General features: G+C 43.2%; 1 protein-coding gene across 7 annotated transcripts in view; it reads left to right on the forward strand.

The window, feature by feature from the left end:
- SDCBP (syndecan binding protein) overlaps window positions 1-19,899 on the forward strand; it is a 69,968-nt gene that overhangs the window by 30,526 nt on the left and 19,543 nt on the right. For 6 of the 7 annotated variants that reach the window (XM_029591341.1, XM_029591346.1, XM_029591343.1 and 3 more), the window contains 2 exons: window positions 2,211-2,372; window positions 13,892-14,067. In XM_029591341.1, the coding sequence (XP_029447201.1) occupies window positions 2,211-2,372; window positions 13,892-14,067 (338 nt within the window). The remainder of the gene's footprint in view (window positions 1-2,210; window positions 2,373-13,891; window positions 14,068-19,899) is intronic. The other variant, XM_029591347.1, reaches the window with a different exon arrangement.

Here is a 19,899-nt window from a genome sequence, read left to right on the forward strand (position 1 = left end):
ATTTTTTGAATTGCATTTTGGCCATTTCCAGGCTTGGGGGAGAGAGAGCCTTTGGGGAGGGCTTCACTTTGTGCACCTATTTATATCTATATAGGAGGGCTATCTAATAGGTCGAGGTGAGGTGCTGGTGGTGGTTTAGGGGCCAGTTTCGCATGTAGAGTGAGATGTATGAACAGCACAGTACACCTTGCTGAAGATTTGACGACATTTGGAGTGAGGAAAGTCTCACAAAGATGAAATTTTGTACTATGTTATCTCACCCTAGCTTGATGGTACAGTCTTCAAGTTAGAGAAAGGGAGGGCTGTGTAGGCTGTAGCTGGGGAGGAGAGGAGCTGTAAAGTATTCCAAGCTACTTCTAATAAAGGGGGAGGTAAGGGGGAAGTTGTGATCTATGAAAGGGGAGGGCAGGGGGAGGCTTCCTAACATCCCACACTGTATGTCATCTTTTCTTAGCAAAAATATTCAGTACTCCCTAACAAAGCTGTGTACTGACCTTGACACAGTCTTTCTCACATCCTCATTCACCATTTTAAGAATGTACTTTCACCAACCTATCTTGTCAGTACTAACATCTGATGAGACTTTCACACATACATAGGATCCTTACTGTACATGTCCGTCACCTCACACTAACACAGCCCTGGATGTAAGAAGCAGAATATCGGTATCTCCTCTGCTGGAAACCCTCTGGGCACATGGCAGAAGGGCCTTGCCAGTTCCTAGAGGGGGATCGACAGGATCCACCACACTGTTAAGGAAGATTTGCTGAGTTGCATGAGTTCATTCAAGTCTGTTTTCTGAGGCCTTGTCTGCTAGCCGTGGAAGGTCCAGCTCCATACCCCAGACATAATGCTCAGGCTTAGAATACTCCTTGCGGAATGGTTATGAATGTGAGGACTTCTCTAATCAGGCGGGATCAACAGGTTTCCTTTTGAATCCCTCTCCTCCATAGGAAAGATCATCATCTCCCCCCTTCAGATAGCACGGTTGAAAATGTGGGAAATTCACATCTCTGTGGTTCTGGTCAGTAAATAAGTTGATACAATATTTCATGTCCAGAAGGCTCCTGGATTCAAGAAGTAATAGTGGTAGACTACACTCTGAAGAAGGCTAAGAGTCTTTGAACAAATTCCTCAGTGCCCCCAGAAAGGAATTCTTACCCTAGACTTGCTTGGGGAGAAGATTTTCAAGAGGCTGTGTTCAGTACCAATTTCATGAGCCAGTATATGCGGTACATACTGAAAAGCATAAAGGAAATGACATAGTAACTTCCTCAGCCTTGGAGTCGCTGGTGGACAAGAGTATGGAATATGGAAAGCACATGGTCTGGTCAGCATTTGATATTTTTAAGATTGCATCAAGAGTTTCTGTGGCTCAGTCCTGTGACAAGACTTGCTGATATGCCTTGCAAAGGAAGCAGTGGCTTGGATTAAGGACTACTGTGTGACATCTTAGATCCTCTGCACTGCTACTCCAGACAAACCCTTCTCAACTAGGAGGCATCTGAGTGGAGCACCCAGGAGACCTTTCTATCAGCTGAGGAGATGTTTTCCTCTGCCCACATTGGTCCTAGCAGCAACAGGGTCCTTGTGCTCATGCTAGACAGGAGAGGGCCCAGAAACCACAGCTTGCAGCGTAGCTGGGATCCTAGGAGGAATAGCCTAGTGGTTAGAGCAGTGGGCTACGAACCAGGAGACCAGGGTTTGAGTCCTGCTGTCGCTCCTTTTGACCTTGGGCAAGTCACTTTACCCTCCATTGTCTCAGGTACAAACTTAGATTGTAAGCCCTCTGGGGTTAGGGAAATACTTACAGTACCTGAATGTAAACCGATGTGATATCTCAGATCAAATATCGGTATATAAAAAAAAAATTATAATAGTATCTGTGACAGAAGACTTTCAGACAGAGGCTGGCTTTTATTTTTTTTTTATAAAATTGAGTAATGAACATTTGCCCTTGGATATGCCTGACTAATACATGTACATTTGACAGACTGAGTTTCTACACAGCACTGACACTTTTTTTTTTTTTTACATGCTGTAAAGAGTATCCTTATCAGTCTTTAGATTGTTTAAACAATATTGGACATTAAAAAAAATTTTCATCCCAAAGTTTCCTGACAATTCGGTTATATTGAGAGATGGTTCCGTAGTTTTTGTTTCCTTTCTGAACACATCAGTTTGATGTTTGTTTGTTTTTAAATCTGCAGCAGCTGGTTTCCAGACCTTCTGCAGTGAATTATATGTTGGCCCCGGTAACTGGAAGTGATATCGGAATTCGTAGAGCAGAAATCAAACAGGGCATCCGTGAAGTAATCTTGTGTAAGGATCAAGCTGGAAAAATTGGGCTTCGACTTAAATCCATAGATAATGTAAGTGCATTAGAAGTTCATCTCTCATGCTCCATTACATCTGTTCTAATCCTTCCTGATTCAGGAATAAAGGAAAGACGTTAACTAGGACATGTTTTCTTAATTAATGGTAAATGATTGTCTTCCATAAACCATTGCACAGAGCTTTATATTTTATGACTTGTATGTTTGTGTCAGGTAGGATATTCAGTGACTGAAATTAAAGCAGATCAATGGACCAATAAAATATTGCCTCTGAATTTATCAGGACTCACAATCAAAATCTTAATCCAATGCAGAGCTCATATGTGAAAACTAACCTGGCTCAACATGGTGCCTACATTTGGTAATTGACCCCCATAGTAAGTTTAATAAAGTCAAACAAATATGTTTAGAGGTCTATATTCAAAGACTTTGGCTAAGTAACCTTATGAGTTATCAGGACCAAAATCTGAGAATTTAAAAATTCTGCCCGCCCCCCATTCAATGGCTAAATTTTGTTCAGATAACTTTTTTTACATCAACAAAATTTAGCAGCATAAAAAGAGGTAGTGATGGGGGGTATTCTAGGGGAATGTTTAAAACTTTATCCAGTGAGTGCTGGTATTCAGCATTCCCGTCTAAAGTTAGCAAATCAGTCTGGTCAGAAAAATAGCTGTCCTAGAGTTACCTTGGTATCGACTGGGTATGTTCTGCTGGATAACTCTCCTACTTGCTGACCCACTGAATATCGACCTCTCGGTGTTGCAGTGTAGTTTTATTTCCAACAAGCAATTTTTGTGTTAGGGGGACTTCCTAGTAACATAAGACAAGTGTTGGGTGAGAACTTTTTGAAATTGTTTTTTCACTTGCTTATCTTTAGGATTTCCTCTGATCTCAGCAATATGAAGGTTTGGACCACATGCAAGTGGCAAAGTTGTTTTTTGTTTTTTTTTTTTCTCAGCATCTCTCTCACTTCCGTTTACTAGGAAATCTCTTAACCATAAACATTGCTTATCGAAATGTGGCTGTGTTGGTGCACTATGCAATAAGTATATTTATTTATTTAACTTTATTATGTTCTATATTCTGGGGTCAGTGGTTACCAGTTTTGCAGTGTTGGGCCAGGCTACCCTTATGACTCCTGTTACAGGAACAGGAAGGGCGATTTTCTTTCTCCCTATGGCATTTGCCCTTGAAAACTCAGTGTTATTTTTACCTTGCTTAAACTAGTACGTGGGATAAAGAGCATGCGGGGATTTCAAAATTAAATCCCCACATGTAATTTATCAGGCCTGCTCCTGTATCATTTTCCCCGTATGGGGGTAGGGCAGAAACAGTTTCAAAGGGCTTTTGCCCACTAGTAAACAGCCTTTTAATTATAGAAATCATTTTGAAAATTGCCCCCACAATGTTTTTTGCCCTTAAGTCCTGCTAAATGTAGAAGTGATCTTATTGGTCTGTTTATATCTTAATTATATACTACTGCTTTTTTTTCTCTGTTTAGAGCAGTTCTAACTAAATACATCAGTTGGTCTGATAATCACTTTGTGAAAACTGTTTTTGTGTATGTAAAATATATTTTAACTATATCAAACTAATGCTGTAGACCCCAATCCAGTTCTTGGGACATACCTAGCCTGTCTGATTTTTTTCAGGATAGGCATAAGGGACATGGATAAGAGGTTTGATGCAGATCTTTTTCACACACATTATTTGTAGCTGTCCTGAAAACCAGACTGGCTAGGTGTGTCCCAAAAATTGGATTGAGTACCATCTATTGTTTTGATTATAGAACTAGATTGAGAATGACTAAAGTATGGAATGTGTGATGGGGTTTCTTTTTCCATGGATGGGGACATTATGACCTAGTTCACATGAATGAATTTTAACAGGTCATAAAGTCATCACTTTGTGAATGAGATATATCTGAATACCAACACAATACTGTTTTTGTGGGGTACTTAGCTGTTTTCCAGTTCATTACCACATAGTAAGAGGGTCTTTTTAGCAGATCATATTTAAAATCCTGCTAAATTACATCCTGCATACGTTACTGCCTGACACCATTATATACTGATATCAACCACCATCTTCTACAATCATATGACAGCACTCTTTTTGTTGCCCCAAAATAGAACAGCGTGACTTGTGGCATGACTGACCTGGCTCATGTGACATCTGACTCTTCAGCTTTATGCCACTATCCTGAAATAAAACCATGACATCTTTAGCCCCAAACTTATTGATATGAAGGATCTGAGGCCAACATCAGTTAAACTGAGTTATGATTTTTACTGTATGTTTAAAAGAAAAGGGAGATGGTAGGACGAGGATGTGCCTAGAATTGGAACTTTTTTAAAAACATTTTTTTTTATCTGTGCTAGCTCTTGCTCCTGTCCCTGAAGCACTTTAGGTTATTATCTCCTTTCATTTCTATGGGATATATTTATATAGAGTGCCACCTCTCTGCATTTTAAAGCAATAAATGTTTGTGTATGGGGGGTGGGGGAATGGATTAAATAGTAGGTAAGTGCCTTAAACTAATGGAATTACAAGTAAAAATGTTAGCCAATTCAAATTTGTGATAACATACTTTTATCATCTCTTGGCATTTCATTACTAGTATGACCTGTGCAGACTTATCACTGCATGACTAAATGTATAAATATGCACTCGTTATGCCAGTGATTCCTAAACTACTTGCGGTGATCTTGCAGCTGATTGTGCTTTCAGGATGTGCACAATGAATATGCATGAGATAAATTTGCATTTAGTTGGGTCCCCAATATAAACACACTTCTTATTTCTATTCATTGTGATATCTTAACTGTAAGTTACATAAATGGGGTGAAACCTTGCTTTCTTGTAACACAGCCACATTTTTCCTACTCTTGTATATTCTTAATTATAAGTAACATTTAATCTTAAAAAAAAAAAAAAAAAATCATCTTTATTCCTTATCCTGCTACACGAGTTCAGATATGTGAGTTATCTCCCCTCAGAGGGGATAGCTTTTTCCATGACCTCATCACTGGTGGTTACCAAGGTGCGTAAAAAGCCAGTATTCTCGGTCTCCAATAGATGGCAGGACATATTTGTTTGCTGTAGGAGGATCTTGACTCCCAAACTTTGGTCTTTTCCCAGCCTGGTGGAAAAACTTTGGGCAGTTCTAGGTTTTTCAGCCTTCTCTGCTTTATTGACAGCAAACTGTGGGCCAGGCTTTTGATACTTCCCAGTTAAGTGAGCCCTTTGTGGGGTTCCTAACCCCAGAAGGTGGAAGCTTATTTTTGGCTCAGGAGAATTTATTTTTTTTTCCTCCTTCTGGCTTATTAAAGCTTTTAAAACACATGGAGAAAAGAAAGATCAACAGCTGCTTCTATTGAAGCAAGCAACTAGAGGAAGATAAGTCTACAGTGGACCAGGGGGAGGGGGTATAGGAGCAGGCTTGCCAGCCATCAGTCAGTCTTATCTTCAGGCCCTCAGTATTTCTGCGCAGCTTCAGACTGCATTACAATGGAACTCAGTAGATTTGGAGTTTTTGTGAGCCAGTGCTTTTGCTGTGGTGTTGCCTCCTACTGTCCTGTTTGCAATAGCAACAATGATTTTTTTTTTTTTTTTGAGGAGTCTACAAAGGTCCCAGCAGTACAGGTTTGGCCTGGTTTGGGCCAGGCTCTCAGATCCAGGTGTGGCAGCTGTTGAGTCCTGCACTGAAGTCTTTTCTCCTTAGAGGTGGCCATTTTGGTAGAAATGACCACCATTCTATAGGTATCTCATGGGTCACTTCTATCCATTTCTCCTGAGTTGAGGCCTTGCGTGCTCACGGAAGGGGGTTCAAGATGTTCTCCTTTGTGAGGGAAACCTGTGCTGAAGCTGTATCAAGCTCCTGTATTTTCTAGAGTATTTATTCCCAGAATTTGTATCAGTCTCTTGCGTTTTACAACAGGCCTTCTGTGTTTATAGAGGCCTGGGGGAAGTATCTGCAGCCACCATGAGTCAGGGCTCTACCCTGGTCATTTCAAGCACTGGATGTGGGGGTGGTGATAGCCTAATTATTTACAATGGTGTTTGGAGTAGGGGACTCTGTGGGAGAGTACCCCCATTTTTTCCTGACCTGAAGGATAAAGTCTATGTAGTCCTTGGAGGGAAGGACAAATGGCATCAGAGAGTGAAAATGTCTGTCTTCTGCCTGCCAAAAAAAAAACAAACAAAAAAAAAAACTTGGGTGGTTTTGTTCCTTAGGATGTCAGTTTTTCAGATTGTGGAGGTCCAGTATGAGACACTAGCCTGCAAGGAATCTGTAGGTTATCCAGTGCTTTTGTGGGTTTTTTTTTTTGGTGGTGGTTTTTTTTTTCCCCAGAAGTGCAGGCTATGCTCCTAATGGAGTGGGAATCCTCTGAGAATAGTTCAGAGGTGTCGAGGTTTCACCAAACTGTACTATCTTTGCCACTGGATTCCACACAATGCCTTTTTTTCAGATGCTGTGGAGGAATATCCTGATTTTGTGGATGCCTGCAAAATACCTATTCTGGTAATAAGGGATTATAGTCCTTACAAATCACCAGGCTAGAAAGATTTAGGTTCTATTGAAACATGCCTTTTCATCCATATCTTTACCGGTACAGGTCACTATCTGATGTCTGGATTGGCCACCATTGGAGACAGGATACTGGGCTTGATGATCCCAGAATGGCATATCTTATGTTTTTTTAGTTCTGTGTAGCCTGGCTCTTGTTCTGGGTACAACAGTTCCTTGAAAGGTAAGAGGTGGCTCAGCTTCTGAGTCTGCTTTCCTGGAGGATCTCTTACTGGGATCTCTTCTAATTCTGTTACCTTATTGGTTGCAACATGAAGGCTGTTGTGGCTATGGCACTGAGTGGTAGATGCTTCCTCCAGAGCCCATCTAAGCAAGCTTATTTTCAAGTGTGGAAGTTTTCTTTTGTCAAGGACTTAAACAAGGAAGAACCTAGGGTACGCAAAATCTCAGGGACGTGTTCCAGTTCAGTTTCAGAAGAAGAAATCAGTCCTTTCAAGAGGCCATAAGGCCAAGAGATGAATCATTTTGATTCTGCTGTGTACAGCTGTTTCACCCAGAGAAGGTTGATGTTGCTTGTAGACATCTGCCTTCAGCCGTTTTACCAGGAGTGGTCCCAAATATCTTCATGGTAGCACCCTAGTTCATGCCACTTCGGTTCCACTTCGGTGAAGCAATGAACCTGCTGAGGAGAATGAGTCTAGAACCTCCTCAATGGGTGCTTCTCAAAACAGATGCAAGATTGTTGGGATGAGGAGACCATTACCCTGTTCCCAAGAGGAACAGGGTAATGGTCTCCATTACCCTGTTCCTCTTGGGAACAGGCTGGAAACCAAGGTGGTTTTACTGCAGTTCCTCCTCTGCTTATTTTGTACTTAATGAAGAAAATGGCAGTCCATGTTCTCTGACAATGCCATGGAAGTGGATTATATGAACATACATCTGGAGTTAAGGGGTCTCTGAGGAAAAAAAAAAACTATTTTTACAGTGGGCAGAGCAGAATCTCCACAACTCATTTTGCGGGGCAGGGAAGCATCCAGTCGCTCTTTCTGAAAGAGGGTTTTTTTTGTAAAGATAGTGGATCGATGGGAACCTCTTATACATGGACTTACGTTGATTCACAAGAATGCCAAGGTCCTCAGGTTCTTCAGTTATGACTGGAAATATGGCTGCAAAGGGATAGACCGCTATGGTTTTCTAAAGACGTAGCCGAAAAGATAAGGGAGGAAAGAGTAGTGTTAATAAACTACAAGAGACTGCAGAAAGTGGAAACTAGGTGACAGTATCTTGAAAAGCTAAAAGTAGTCGGGCATGCAAAAATTAAAATGGAAGAAAATATAGCTAATACGATAAATTAGGGGACGACTTTTTTTCTTTAAGATGTTAGTGCACAAATTGCATTGTGAGACTTAGAGATGAAGGGGAGGTATATGATAAGCTGATGAAGAAAAGCTGAAATTGCATAACAAATATGCTTGGTGTTCACTGTGAAGGACCAAGACCACATAAAATGAACATAAGACTGGAAGTGAGGTAAATCGCAGTCAATTTTCAGAAACGTGTATTTGTAAAGAGCTAACTAAACTTAATGTGATGGTGTTGGATGGGATATATCCGAGGGTATTAAGAGAACTTAGAAGGGTTCTCACAGCTCTGCTGGCTAACCTTTTCAATGCTTCTTTAAAGTCAGGTGTAGATCCTCCAGACTGGGGCAAATGGATGTGGTTTCTAGTACTAAAAGTGGAAGGAGGAATCTGGGATCTACAGGCTGGTTAGTCTGACCTTTGTGATGAGCAAATGAATGGAATCTTTGTTAAAACAGATCATAGTGCAGTTTTTGGAATCCAGTGGATTGCAAGATCCAAGGCATCCTGATTTTCCCAGAGTTAGACCTTGTCAGACAAATCTGATCAATTTGTTTGATTTGGATGAATAGAGAGTTGGATCAAGGGAGAGCTTTAGATGTACCTGGATTTTATTAAAGGCCTTTGACACTGTTCCGCTTAGGCAACATAAATAAATTGAGCACTCTTGGTAGGAACCCTAGAATATTCTAGCACATTAAAGAGAACCCCCGGGCACAGAATCAGTAACTATGAATGTACCCAATAAGTAGGTAAAAAGCATGCCAATGTGATCTATTTTCTTTTTCTTCAAAGTTTAAAGAAGGAAAAACAGACTTCAGATGCCAAATTTCAAGCCACAAAGGCTTTCAAGATGGATTCAAAATGCACATTATGAGTCAAAGAACGTTCTTTAACAACTTTCAAACAAATGTTTGAATGAACTTTTTATTTTTAAGCAAATCATTTCTATATTAAAAAGTTGACTACAAGAGAGTCTAAATATCCCAACAAAACATAGAGTGGAAAACAACTTAGCGATTTATAATCAAAGATGTAAATATGCTCTCAATCATTTGTTCCCATTCTTGTTTATTCCTTGTTCTGATGCTGTCAGCGTTTCGCTGGTAATGGCTGCATCAGGGAAATCTCATTGAACAAGAGGAAAGGAGCAATTGCTAAGTTGAAAAGCATGTGCACTTTCCACTTGATCCATTGCTTCTAAAACACCAGAACATTAAAGTTTTATAGAAACTTTAAAGTGTACTTAGTTTTGAAGAAACAGTGTAAACACCTATTAAAGTTCACAGTGAAAAGCATGGCCAACAGAAGGAACAGCTAAAACTGTCAGCACTTTACCATTGCTTTATAAATGTATATTCAATGTAATACCTTGTGAATATCTGTGATTGTATGCACTTACTAAAAGTCCATTGTAAATTATATTGACCAGTAAATTGTTTGCCGCACATTATTCCTTCGTTGAATAGCACTTTACTAATACCATCTTTACCCAGGAAAACACATTGACACCTATGAGAAAGCATAGCTGATAGCAACAACTGCTTCCCCCGCTCACCACCTCATGGATGTTAGAAAATCATGTCAATTGCAAAAAATTGGAGCTCCATGAATTTGTGATTTTCATTCATACAATGTGCCACTAACAGTGCCTCCTTCTGCACATGTGTGAAATATCTGGTGACCTTCTCTTTCATAGTGTGAAGATTGTTCCCAAAAATGCTACTCAATATCTTTCAAATTTTTCCCATGGGCAAAGGGAAAAGGTACTTCCTTATTTCTCAAAATAGGATTCAATGTGAAAAACTATTGATAGGCAGCAGGAGAGATGACAGAGAGAAAGAGAGCCGCAGTTTTGTTTGTGTCATGAAGTATATGACTGGTTCATCTGACCTATGCACCATCATTTTAAAAAAAAAAGGTGGGATATTCTTAACACTGGACATTTCAAATGTGGATCCTGCCGTGCCTGTGATGTAACCATCATTAAGAAGGAGCTTATTAACCTGTTACATGGAAAAGATATATTTTGAAGAACTTCACAAATTGTGCTTCCACCTTTGTCATATACATTGTGACATGTCCCTGCAACAAAATCTATGTGGGCAAAACACAAGCCTGCGAACATGCGTATCAGAACATCGGAGTTGTCACAAACGTGGATGCAAGGAAGCACCATTAGTGACACATTGTATAGCTGAAAATCATAAATTTATGGAGCTCCAATTTTATGCAATTGGCATGATTCTCAAACATCCACAAGCTGGTGATCATGGGAAGCAGTTGTTTCTGTCAACTATACTTTTTGATAGGTGTCAAATGTGTTTTCCTGGGTAAAGATGGTATTGATAAAGTGTTGACAGCATTAGCTGTTCCTTCTGTTGGCCATCTTTTTCAATAGGAACTTTTCATTTGTTTACAATATATGGAATATCTATTTCTGCAAAACTAAGCACACTTTGGAGTTCTAGAAGCAATGGATCAGGTGGAAAGTGCACACGTTTTTCCACTTAGCGATTGCTGCTTTCCTCTTGTTCCATGAGAGAGTTCTGACGTAGACATTACTGGTAAAATGCTGACAGCAATGGAACAAGGAATAAACAAGATTGGGAACAAATTATTGAGAGCATATTTACATCTTTAATTTCATCACTAAGCTAAATTGTTTTTCACGCCTTCATGTTTGTGTTGGAATATTTTCTTTCAACTTTTTTATATAGAAAAAATTAGCTTAAAATTAAAAAAAAATGTTACATGTTTAACTTTTTCTCTTTTTAAAAAAAAAAAAAAGTTTTTTGACTCATGGTGCATTTTGAATCCATCTTCAAAGCTTTTGTGGTTTGAAATTTGGTATCTGGTCTTTTTTTGTTTGTTTAATTTAACCTTTGGAAAAAAAATCACATTGGTGTGCTTTTTAGATTCTTATTGGGTGCATGAACCCTAGAGTGACTCAACTCATACTCAACCAGTTTCTAACCCAGCAACAGTGGGTAGTAGTAAATGGAGTTCACACCAAGGAGGTGTGTTAGTTGTGCCTCAGGATCAGTTCTTGGGCCTTTTCTTTTTAACTTTTTCATCAGGGACGTTGCAGAAGAATTGTCGGGGAAGGTTTGCCTTTTTGCTGCTGATACCATAATCCTCAACAGGGTAGATAGCCGGAAAGGTGTGGAAAATGAGGAGGGTTCTAGTGAAGCTTGTTATAGGTTCTGGCAGCTAAATTTAAAGCTAAAAAATGAAGAGAAATATAGTTAGGGTGCAAAAACCACAGGGAGAGATACAGTATTGGGGGTGAAATACTTTTAATCACAAAAGAAGAGCGGTATCTGGGTGTGATTTGTATCTGCCAAAGTGATGGCAAAAGCCAGAAAGATGCCTGGCTGCATAGGGAAGAGGAATGGTCAGCTGAAAAAGGGAGGTTGTTTTCTTCCTGTATAAGACCCTGGCGATACCTTATATGGAATACTGTGTACAATTTTGGAGACTGCACTTTCAAAAGGATATAAACTGGTTGGATTTGATTCAGAGGGTGGTTGCTAAAATGGTCAGTGGTTATTCCAAAGCATATAGTGACAGACACAAAGATCTAAATGTGTACACTAGCGGAAAGGTGAAACTGGCTTCTTTCAAAGCAAATGAGAGACTAGAACGAGGGGTCATGAGATGAGGGTGAAAGGGGATAGACTCAGGAGTAATCCTAGGAAACATTTCTTTACAGACAAGGTATTGGATGCATGGAACAGCCTCCCAGTGGAAGTGGTGGAGACAGAAACAGTATTTGAATTAAAGCATGGGATAAACCCGGGATCTCCGCGGGAGTGATAGGAATTATAAAGTTAAGTGGTTGGGCAGGCTAGATGGGTCATATGATCTTTTTCTGCTATCTTGTTTCTATGACCTTTTGGTTCAGCCGTTGTCGAAGGGACAGCTTTTGTGTGTGTGTGTGTGTGTGTGTGTGTGTGTGTGTGTGTGTGTGTTACCTCCCTGGCTTCTGAGAGTGAGGACCTTGAGAAAGATAATGAAACAGTTTTTATAGGTCATTCTAATGGCTCCAGGTTGGCCAAGCTGTCCTTGGCAAGCAGATTTTGTGAAGACTACAGGTTGATTCCCTGATGCAATTCCTAGAGGATCAAGTTCTCCTAAAACAGGGTCTGATTTGCATGGAGGGTCAAGCTCCATTTATCTTATGGTCTGGTTCATGAAAGGTAACAATTGTATAGTAAGGGGTATTTCCTCTTGGTAATGTTTACCCTGATGAAGATTGTGATTTTGTTTGCTTGTGTTTGTGTAGCATCTTTTTGAAGTATTCTGCAGGGGAGTGTTCTGTATCACTGCAGTGATCAGATACTTCTAACATTTTGGTCTTTCACAGAGGGCAGCATTCAAGATTGATCCCAAATTTCTCTGAAATTTCAAATGGCTATTGTCTCTTGTTTATAGAGGTGCAGTTCAGGGTGTTTAGTTTTTCACCCAGAATTTTTCTCAGAGGGGTATAACTTCTTTGACCTCCTTTTAGGTCCTTGCTTCCTCAGTGGGACCTTAATTTGGTTCATAGAGCTTTAGTGAACTCACCTTATAAGCCTCTTAATACTGCTTTTCTATAGGCTTTATCACCAAAGATGATTTTTCTGATGGCCGATTTGTTTAGCTAGAGTTATAGGCTTTGTCTGAGTTATAGGCTTTGTCTTGCAGAAATCATTTTCAGTATATTATAAACCAGTCCTTTTTACCTAAACTGGTTTCTGTGTTCCACTTAAATCACCAATTATCTCTGGTGTTCACAAAACATTTCAGTTTGGGTCTTCATATAAAAATAGTTGCAGCCTTTGAAGCCGGTGTTTTCATGCCAGCTTCCTCCCTCCCACATTTAATTGAGCTTGGGTACTTCCCACATAGCTGAACTGGTGTAGCAGGATGATAAGAAAAAAAATTTCATCTTACCTGATGATGTCCATTCCTTGAATCCTGCTACACCAGTCCAGGACCTTCTCAAAGTTGTGCTTGCGTTCTCATTGAAATGGTGTACCTTAGATTATAGAGATTAAGAGGCAACCAGAGGATTACTTTTTGCTTCCTCTTTTTTTTTTTTTTTTCCTCTTTCCCTTTCTTCATTTATCCAAGAAACGTTTGGGAGGATCCTTTTTCAAATTATGTACATGTTATGAGTTTGAATCTCTTAGAAGGCTTCTTAGAAGGCTTTGACATAAGAATACTGGCTTTTTGCTGGAGCTGCACAATGGTACTACTGGTGATGTCATGGAAAAACGTGTCATCTGTCTCCAGCTGCTAGCAGGAGGAGATAACACATGCATCAAGATGATTGTAGCAGGATTCAAAGAAAGAAAATGATCAGGTAAGACTAAATTTCTTCATATCTGGTGAGGTAATAGCCATTTATGTATATAAAACAGTTTTATAAAGTAGCCCAGAGCTTTTTGTGTGTGAAATTATTTTTTTTTAGTATGCGCGTAAGTTAATCTGCATGAGTTACGCCATTGATTGAAAAGGGGTAGGTTTGTGGGGTTAAATTTGTGCTTGCATTAGGGCACTTGTCTAAGAATTTTCAGAGCAAAATGTATGGACTTTACCCATATGGAAATACAATTACTTTGTTCATATGTATTATGGCTGTTTGGGGTGAATAATGTGTTTTGTTTTGCATTTAGGGAATATTTGTACAGCTAGTTCAGGCTAACTCCCCTGCATCTTTAGTGGGGTTAAAGTTTGGAGACCAAGTTTTGCAGATTAATGGTGACAATTGTGCTGGATGGAGCTCTGATAAATCCCATAAAATTCTCAAGCAAGCTCCAGGAGAGAGAATTTCCATGATCATTCGTGATAGGTAAGCACTTGAATATGTGTTTGGTGGTAAATGAGATCTGCCTTGGTGAATCAGTCAATTCTCCTAGGACAAGCAGGATGGTAGTCCTCGCATGTGGGTAATATCAGATGGAGTCCGACACGGAAAACATCTGTCAAAGTTTCTAGAAACTTTGGCACGCTGAACATGCCCAGCATGCCACTATCCACACATCCATACGGGGTCTTTCTTCAGTCTCTTCTTTTCTGTGGCACTACCGTCTCGCGGTTCTAGAGCTCATACTCCTTTTTTCTTTTTTTTTTTTTGCGGGGAAACACTCCACAAAGTGTTCTGGGGTTGTGTTTTGGTTTTTTTCCCACTTTTTCTTCGTGCTCTGGGTCTCTCTCCAGTTCCTCATTCACTTTTCATCAGTCAGAGAGTGTTTTTTTTTTTTTTTTCTTTTTTCCTCTGTGTCCGCTGGTCATTTTGTGTCCTTGCTGTCTTCTGTGTGCCTCATGGCGGCTTTGGGCTTTCGTCTGTGCTCCTAGTGCCCCCTGACTAGGTCCTTAATGGGTCCACATGAAGTGCATCCTGTGCCTGGGGCCATCGCACGATGTTCGGGGCTGCGAATTTTGTGCTTAATTAACCCAAAAGGGCCACTGTGCCTGGCTGGACAAGATGGAGAAGGTTTTGGATCAGGGAAGTCCGATCCTTCTTCGATGCCCAAGGACAGAGGGGAACTGCTTGTCCTCATCCCTTTGGTGACTCCTCCCCCGACGCCTTCGAGTCAGGGGGGGTGCCAAAGATCGGCCCATGTCAGTTTCTTCTAAGTCCCAGAGCTCTGGATCATCATCCTTGTCCTTGGCGCGAAAGACTGGGCCTGGCATCGTTGGAGATCTCGGAAGCACCACCATTGGTATCCGCCCTCGCACAGTGTGGGGTTCAGGTTGGCCTCTGTGCTTGCCACAGAAGCAGCCACAGAAAGAGGAGCCCTTTTCTCTCCCCCCCCCCCCCCCCTCTCCATGTTTGGAGGCCTGAGGCCATCCACACTGACTCCGGTGTCGGGCACAGATCCTCCTCGGCATACCGAGGAGAAGCTGGCCTCGCCCCTCCTCTCTCAACCTGCCTTTTCATCGGAGGCTTTTGAGGCAGAACTTGAATGTCGGGTGCACCTGGCGATAAATCATGCTTTGCGCAACATGGAGCCGGAGCTCCCGCCACCAGTGCCAGTACCTCCCTCTGTTTAGGTGGCTGGCGCCAGTAGTGCCTGGTTGGAACCATTATTGGATCGGCTCGATACCCTTCTCTGTGTCCTCCTGACCCAGTTGTGCCGGCGCCCCATGATCCCTCGGTGATCCATTGGGTACCAAAGTGTAGAGCGTCTGAGCCAATCCCTGTCGGGGACTCCTCCAGGAACAAGGGCCCATCTATGCTCTCTCCACCATTAGGGCTTTGCATGCCCTGGCCTGCATTTTGCCTGGGCCGGTAACTGGACCTATGGGTCCCGTAATGCCTCAGCCTCGGGATGCGCCTAGAGCTCCCCAGCCTTCCTCCCCAGGAGGTCTTGATGAGCCTGAGGGCCCTTATGACCCTTGGAGATGATACCTCCAATGGCTCTTTGGTGGATTCCGATGGTCTTCCTTCGGATTTGTCTCCCCTCGGAGGAGCGGCATTGATCTCTGCTGGAGGACCTAACCTTCTCGGGGTTCATCGCTATGGTAGAGGCCAAAGCCTTCCAACTTATGATGGAAGAAGATGCCTGCCATAAAATGTTGGAGATCCTCCAGTTCTTGTATGTCCCAAGGGAGGTAGAGGCGGTCCCCTTCATGAGATCTTTCATGAGCTGCTTCTCAGGCTGTAGGAGCACATCTTCTCTGTTGCCTGGTGAACCGGAAGGCCAATGGGGTGTATCTTGTGCAGCAGACTATGGGTTTTGAGAATCGTGAGCTTCCCCACCAGTCGGTGGTGATAGTCTGCGCTAATGAAGGCGAAGAGGCCAAAAACGCATGTCTCAGCTCCCTCTGGCAAGGAGCATAGGGCGAGGGATGCTATGGGTAGGAGGGTGTTACAGTCTACTAACGAGCCCTGAATCACCACCTACCTTCTGTACATGACCCAATGTACCTGTAATCTCTGGCAGCAGGTCCAGGAGGTTACAGACAGCCTAGCCCAACAGCCCCAGGAGGCCCTTATGTCCATTTTTCAGAAGGGCTTGGGAGTGCAGAAAACATGAAGTGTGGGCTATCTATGACGTCTTTGAAATGGCAGGCCTCGTTGTGGCTGCCGGTATTTCTGCGAGGCGTCTCGCTTGGCTCAGTGCCTCAGACCTTTGTCCTGAGGTACAGGAAAGACTGGCTGGTTGTCCCCGGTGCAAGGTAAGTCAATGTGAGAGATGCTGTCACACAGCTGAAGGATCACCTCGAAGACACTTCAGTATCTGTCGGCTGGAGTATTTGCTTCCCCATCCCCTTCCAAGAGGTCCTTGAAACTGGGTCAGAGGAGTCTTTTCTACAGGTTGAGAAAGTACTACCCTCTTGCCCCTCGCTCCCGCCCACAGCAGGTCAGTACTAGGAGCAGGACCTGGCAGCAGCAGGGCCCTAAGCCTCAGCCAGGACCCCAGACTATTTTTTTTTTTTAATTTAAAATCTTTTCTATACCGTCGTTAAGCTAGTTGCCATCACAACGGTTCACAATAAGGCACATAATTTCAAACTTAAATGTGTTGAATTATATTAACTAAACAGGTGCCATCAAATACTGTAACATAGTTTCATATTAAATATTACTAGCCCCACTATAGGGTTTTAACAGGCCACGAGGGAGCATAAGCCAGGGGTATCAACCAAGCCCATAGGGCCCACCGGTCGTTGGCCATCTCCGGTTTTTTGCAGTCCGATGGCTGTCCGTGACTTCGGACCAATGGGTCCTGGCTATTTTCCTTCATGGATACAAGCTGAACCTCGGAGGTTCCGCCGGATTCGCCCCCATGTCCACTTTTAGGAACCTATCTCTCATCCAGAACTGCTCATAGCAGAGTTCTCTTAACGGCCAGGGATGCAGAGGCCTCCATCCCATCTGCGATCCTTGAACAGATTTCTCAAAAGAGAAAAGTTCAAGATGGTATCCTTGGGCATCCTGATTCTCCTCCTGCAACGAGGAGACTGGTTTTGCTCCCTTGACCTACAAGATGCCTATGCACACATCTGAATCTTCCAGGGTCACAGGAAGTATCTCTGCTTTGTGGTGGGTTATCGGCATTTTCAATACCGCGTGCTCCTGTTTAGCCTAGCCTCCACACCACAGGTGTTCGCAAAGTGTCTTGCCATGGTTGGGGCCTATTTGCGCCAGCAGGGGATCTAGTCTTTCCATATCTGGATGACTAGCTGGTCGAGAGCAGCACCCAGGCGGGAGCTTTGCAGTCACTTTACCGAACCATTCGGGTTCTGAAGTCCCATTGCCATCCATCATCATGGCTGGATTTCATAGGAGCCGTGTTAGATGTGATGCAAGCAAAGACTTTTTTGCCCGACAACGGGGCAGGCACTTTGATGTCCCTGGCGAGGGAGGTCCAGCAGCACTGGAGAATATTGGTTGGTGTGGCGTATGCTACAGCTTCTGGGGCACGTGGCCACAATTGTCCATGTCACATCTTTTGCCTGTCTCCATATGTGCCGGGCCCAGTGGTGCCAGGCCACCCAAGGCCTTCAAGTTCACATCCAAGTCTCCCCCTCTCTCAGGACCTCCCTGTCTTGGTGGAGAACTCCTCCTTTCAATCCGGAGCAGGGCATTCCCTTTCAGGCTCCTCCCACCCAGATTATGTTTACCATGATGCGTACCATCTGGGTTGGGGAGCCTCTGTGGACGGTCTCCACACCCAGGGCCTCTGGACTACCCAACTTCTTGGAGTTGCGGGTGATCTGGGATCGGCTACCCAACAGGGTAATCCTCATCCGGTCCAACAATCAGGTAGATATGTGGTATATCAACAAGCAGGGGGGCACCAGATCCATCCTTCCTCTGTCAGGAAGCTGTGCAGATCTGGGCCTGGGCGCTTGCTCAGGGAATGCTGCTCTGGGCCGGGTACTTGGTAGGTGTGGAGAACGCCCTGGCGGACAGGCTAAGCCGAACTTTCAGACTCCACAAGTGGTCCCTGAAGCAGGAGGTGGAGAATCAGATCTTCCGTCTCTGGGGGATCCCGGATGTGGATCTATTTGCCTCCCCCTGCAACAAGAAAGTTCCCACTCTTGCAGGATCTCTCTCAGCGAGACCTCGTCCGTCTGGGGACTGCCCCAGACCTCCTCGCACATGATCAGGGCAGGTTGCACCACTCAAACCTCCAGGCCCTATCCCTCACGACCTGGATGTTGAGGAGTTGATCTCGTGGTCTCTTGACCTCTCAGAGGAGGTGTCCCAGGTCTTGGTGGCTTAGAGAGAACCTTCCACCAGGAAATCTTATGCTGCAGAGTGGAGGTTTACTGTCTGGTGTGAGCAGGAGAGTCTCGATTCCCCCTTCTCCTGTCCTGTCTGGCAACTTCTGGATTACCTACTGCATCTCTCAGAGGCAGGGCTTAAAACCAACTCCGTTCGGGTACATTTGAGTTCCATAGGCGCTTACCACCAGGAAGTGGACGGTTCGCCCATCTCGGTGCAGCCTGTGGTAGAGCGATTCATGCATGGGTTGCTTCAGTTGCGGCCTCCCCCGAGGCCCCCTGCAGTTTCTTGTGGTGTTGGCCTAGCTAATGAAGCCACCATTTGAATTGCTGCGCTCATCTACCCTCAAGTGTGGCCTGGAAGGTCATATTCTTGGTAGCAATCACGTCGGCACGCAAGGTCAGTGAACTACATGCCTTGGTGACTTATTTGCCCTACACAAGATTCTTCCATGAGAGAGTGGTTCTACACACACACCCTAAGATCCTGCCAAAGGTGGTGTCAGATTTCCATCTTAACCAATCCACCATCCTGCCTACTTTCTTCCCTAGGCCTCATTCCAGCCAAGGGGGCAAGGGTGCTGCATACACTTGATTGTAAGAGGGCCTTGGCCTTCTACCTGAACCAGACAGGCTATAAGACAGTCCACCCAGCTCTTTGTCTCTCTTTACTCTACTCTAATAGGCTGGGTGTGGCTGTAGCTAAGCAGACTCTCTCCTCCTGGCTAATGGACTGCATTTCCTTCTGCTATGTCCAGGCGGGACTGTAACTGAGCGGCCACGTCATGGCCTGCGCACACATGTTATAAAATCGGATGTAGACTTGTGTGCGCCGGGTTGCGTGCACGAATCTACGCCCGCGCATACGTTTTTTAAAATCTGGCCCTGTGTGTGTTTAAAAAAAAAAAAAAAAAATTAAAGACATCCATCTCTGATAGGCGGCAGTTGTATTCTTCATTAACAAGCAGGGCCAAACTAGCCATCCCATGTGGGTGACATCATCCAGTGGCAGCAAGCAGACCCTTCTCTTTAAACTCATTTATCTTTTGTTCTTCTGAGCATATGCAGGAATTCTTGCATGAACGTTGCCTCGCGAGCCTCCCTCCCTCAATCTTTTTTTCATCTGAGCATCAGCATGGATTTTTTTTTTCTGTCTTTTAGTACATTTTGTTTTTTAAACTTTTTTTCAATGAAGTTGCCTCGCTGCTTATGCAGCCCCCTAAATGTTGCTTTTCAGTGCTGTTGAAAAAACCCTCATGATGTCCAGTTCCAAGAAGCCCCCATTAGTGACTTCAAAGACCTGTATGTGGTATGAAAATGTCCATTACGAGCTGATATAATATCATTGCCTTAGGCTGAACCAAGACCAGGCAAACTGCTACCACTGTCTGGATGTTTCCAAATTTTCAGAAATCCAGGGTCTGGAAAATGGAGGAACTACATA

This window comes from Rhinatrema bivittatum, chromosome 2, assembly GCF_901001135.1.
Source record: "Rhinatrema bivittatum chromosome 2, aRhiBiv1.1, whole genome shotgun sequence".
In the NCBI taxonomy this organism is placed as follows: Eukaryota; Metazoa; Chordata; class Amphibia; order Gymnophiona; family Rhinatrematidae; genus Rhinatrema; species Rhinatrema bivittatum.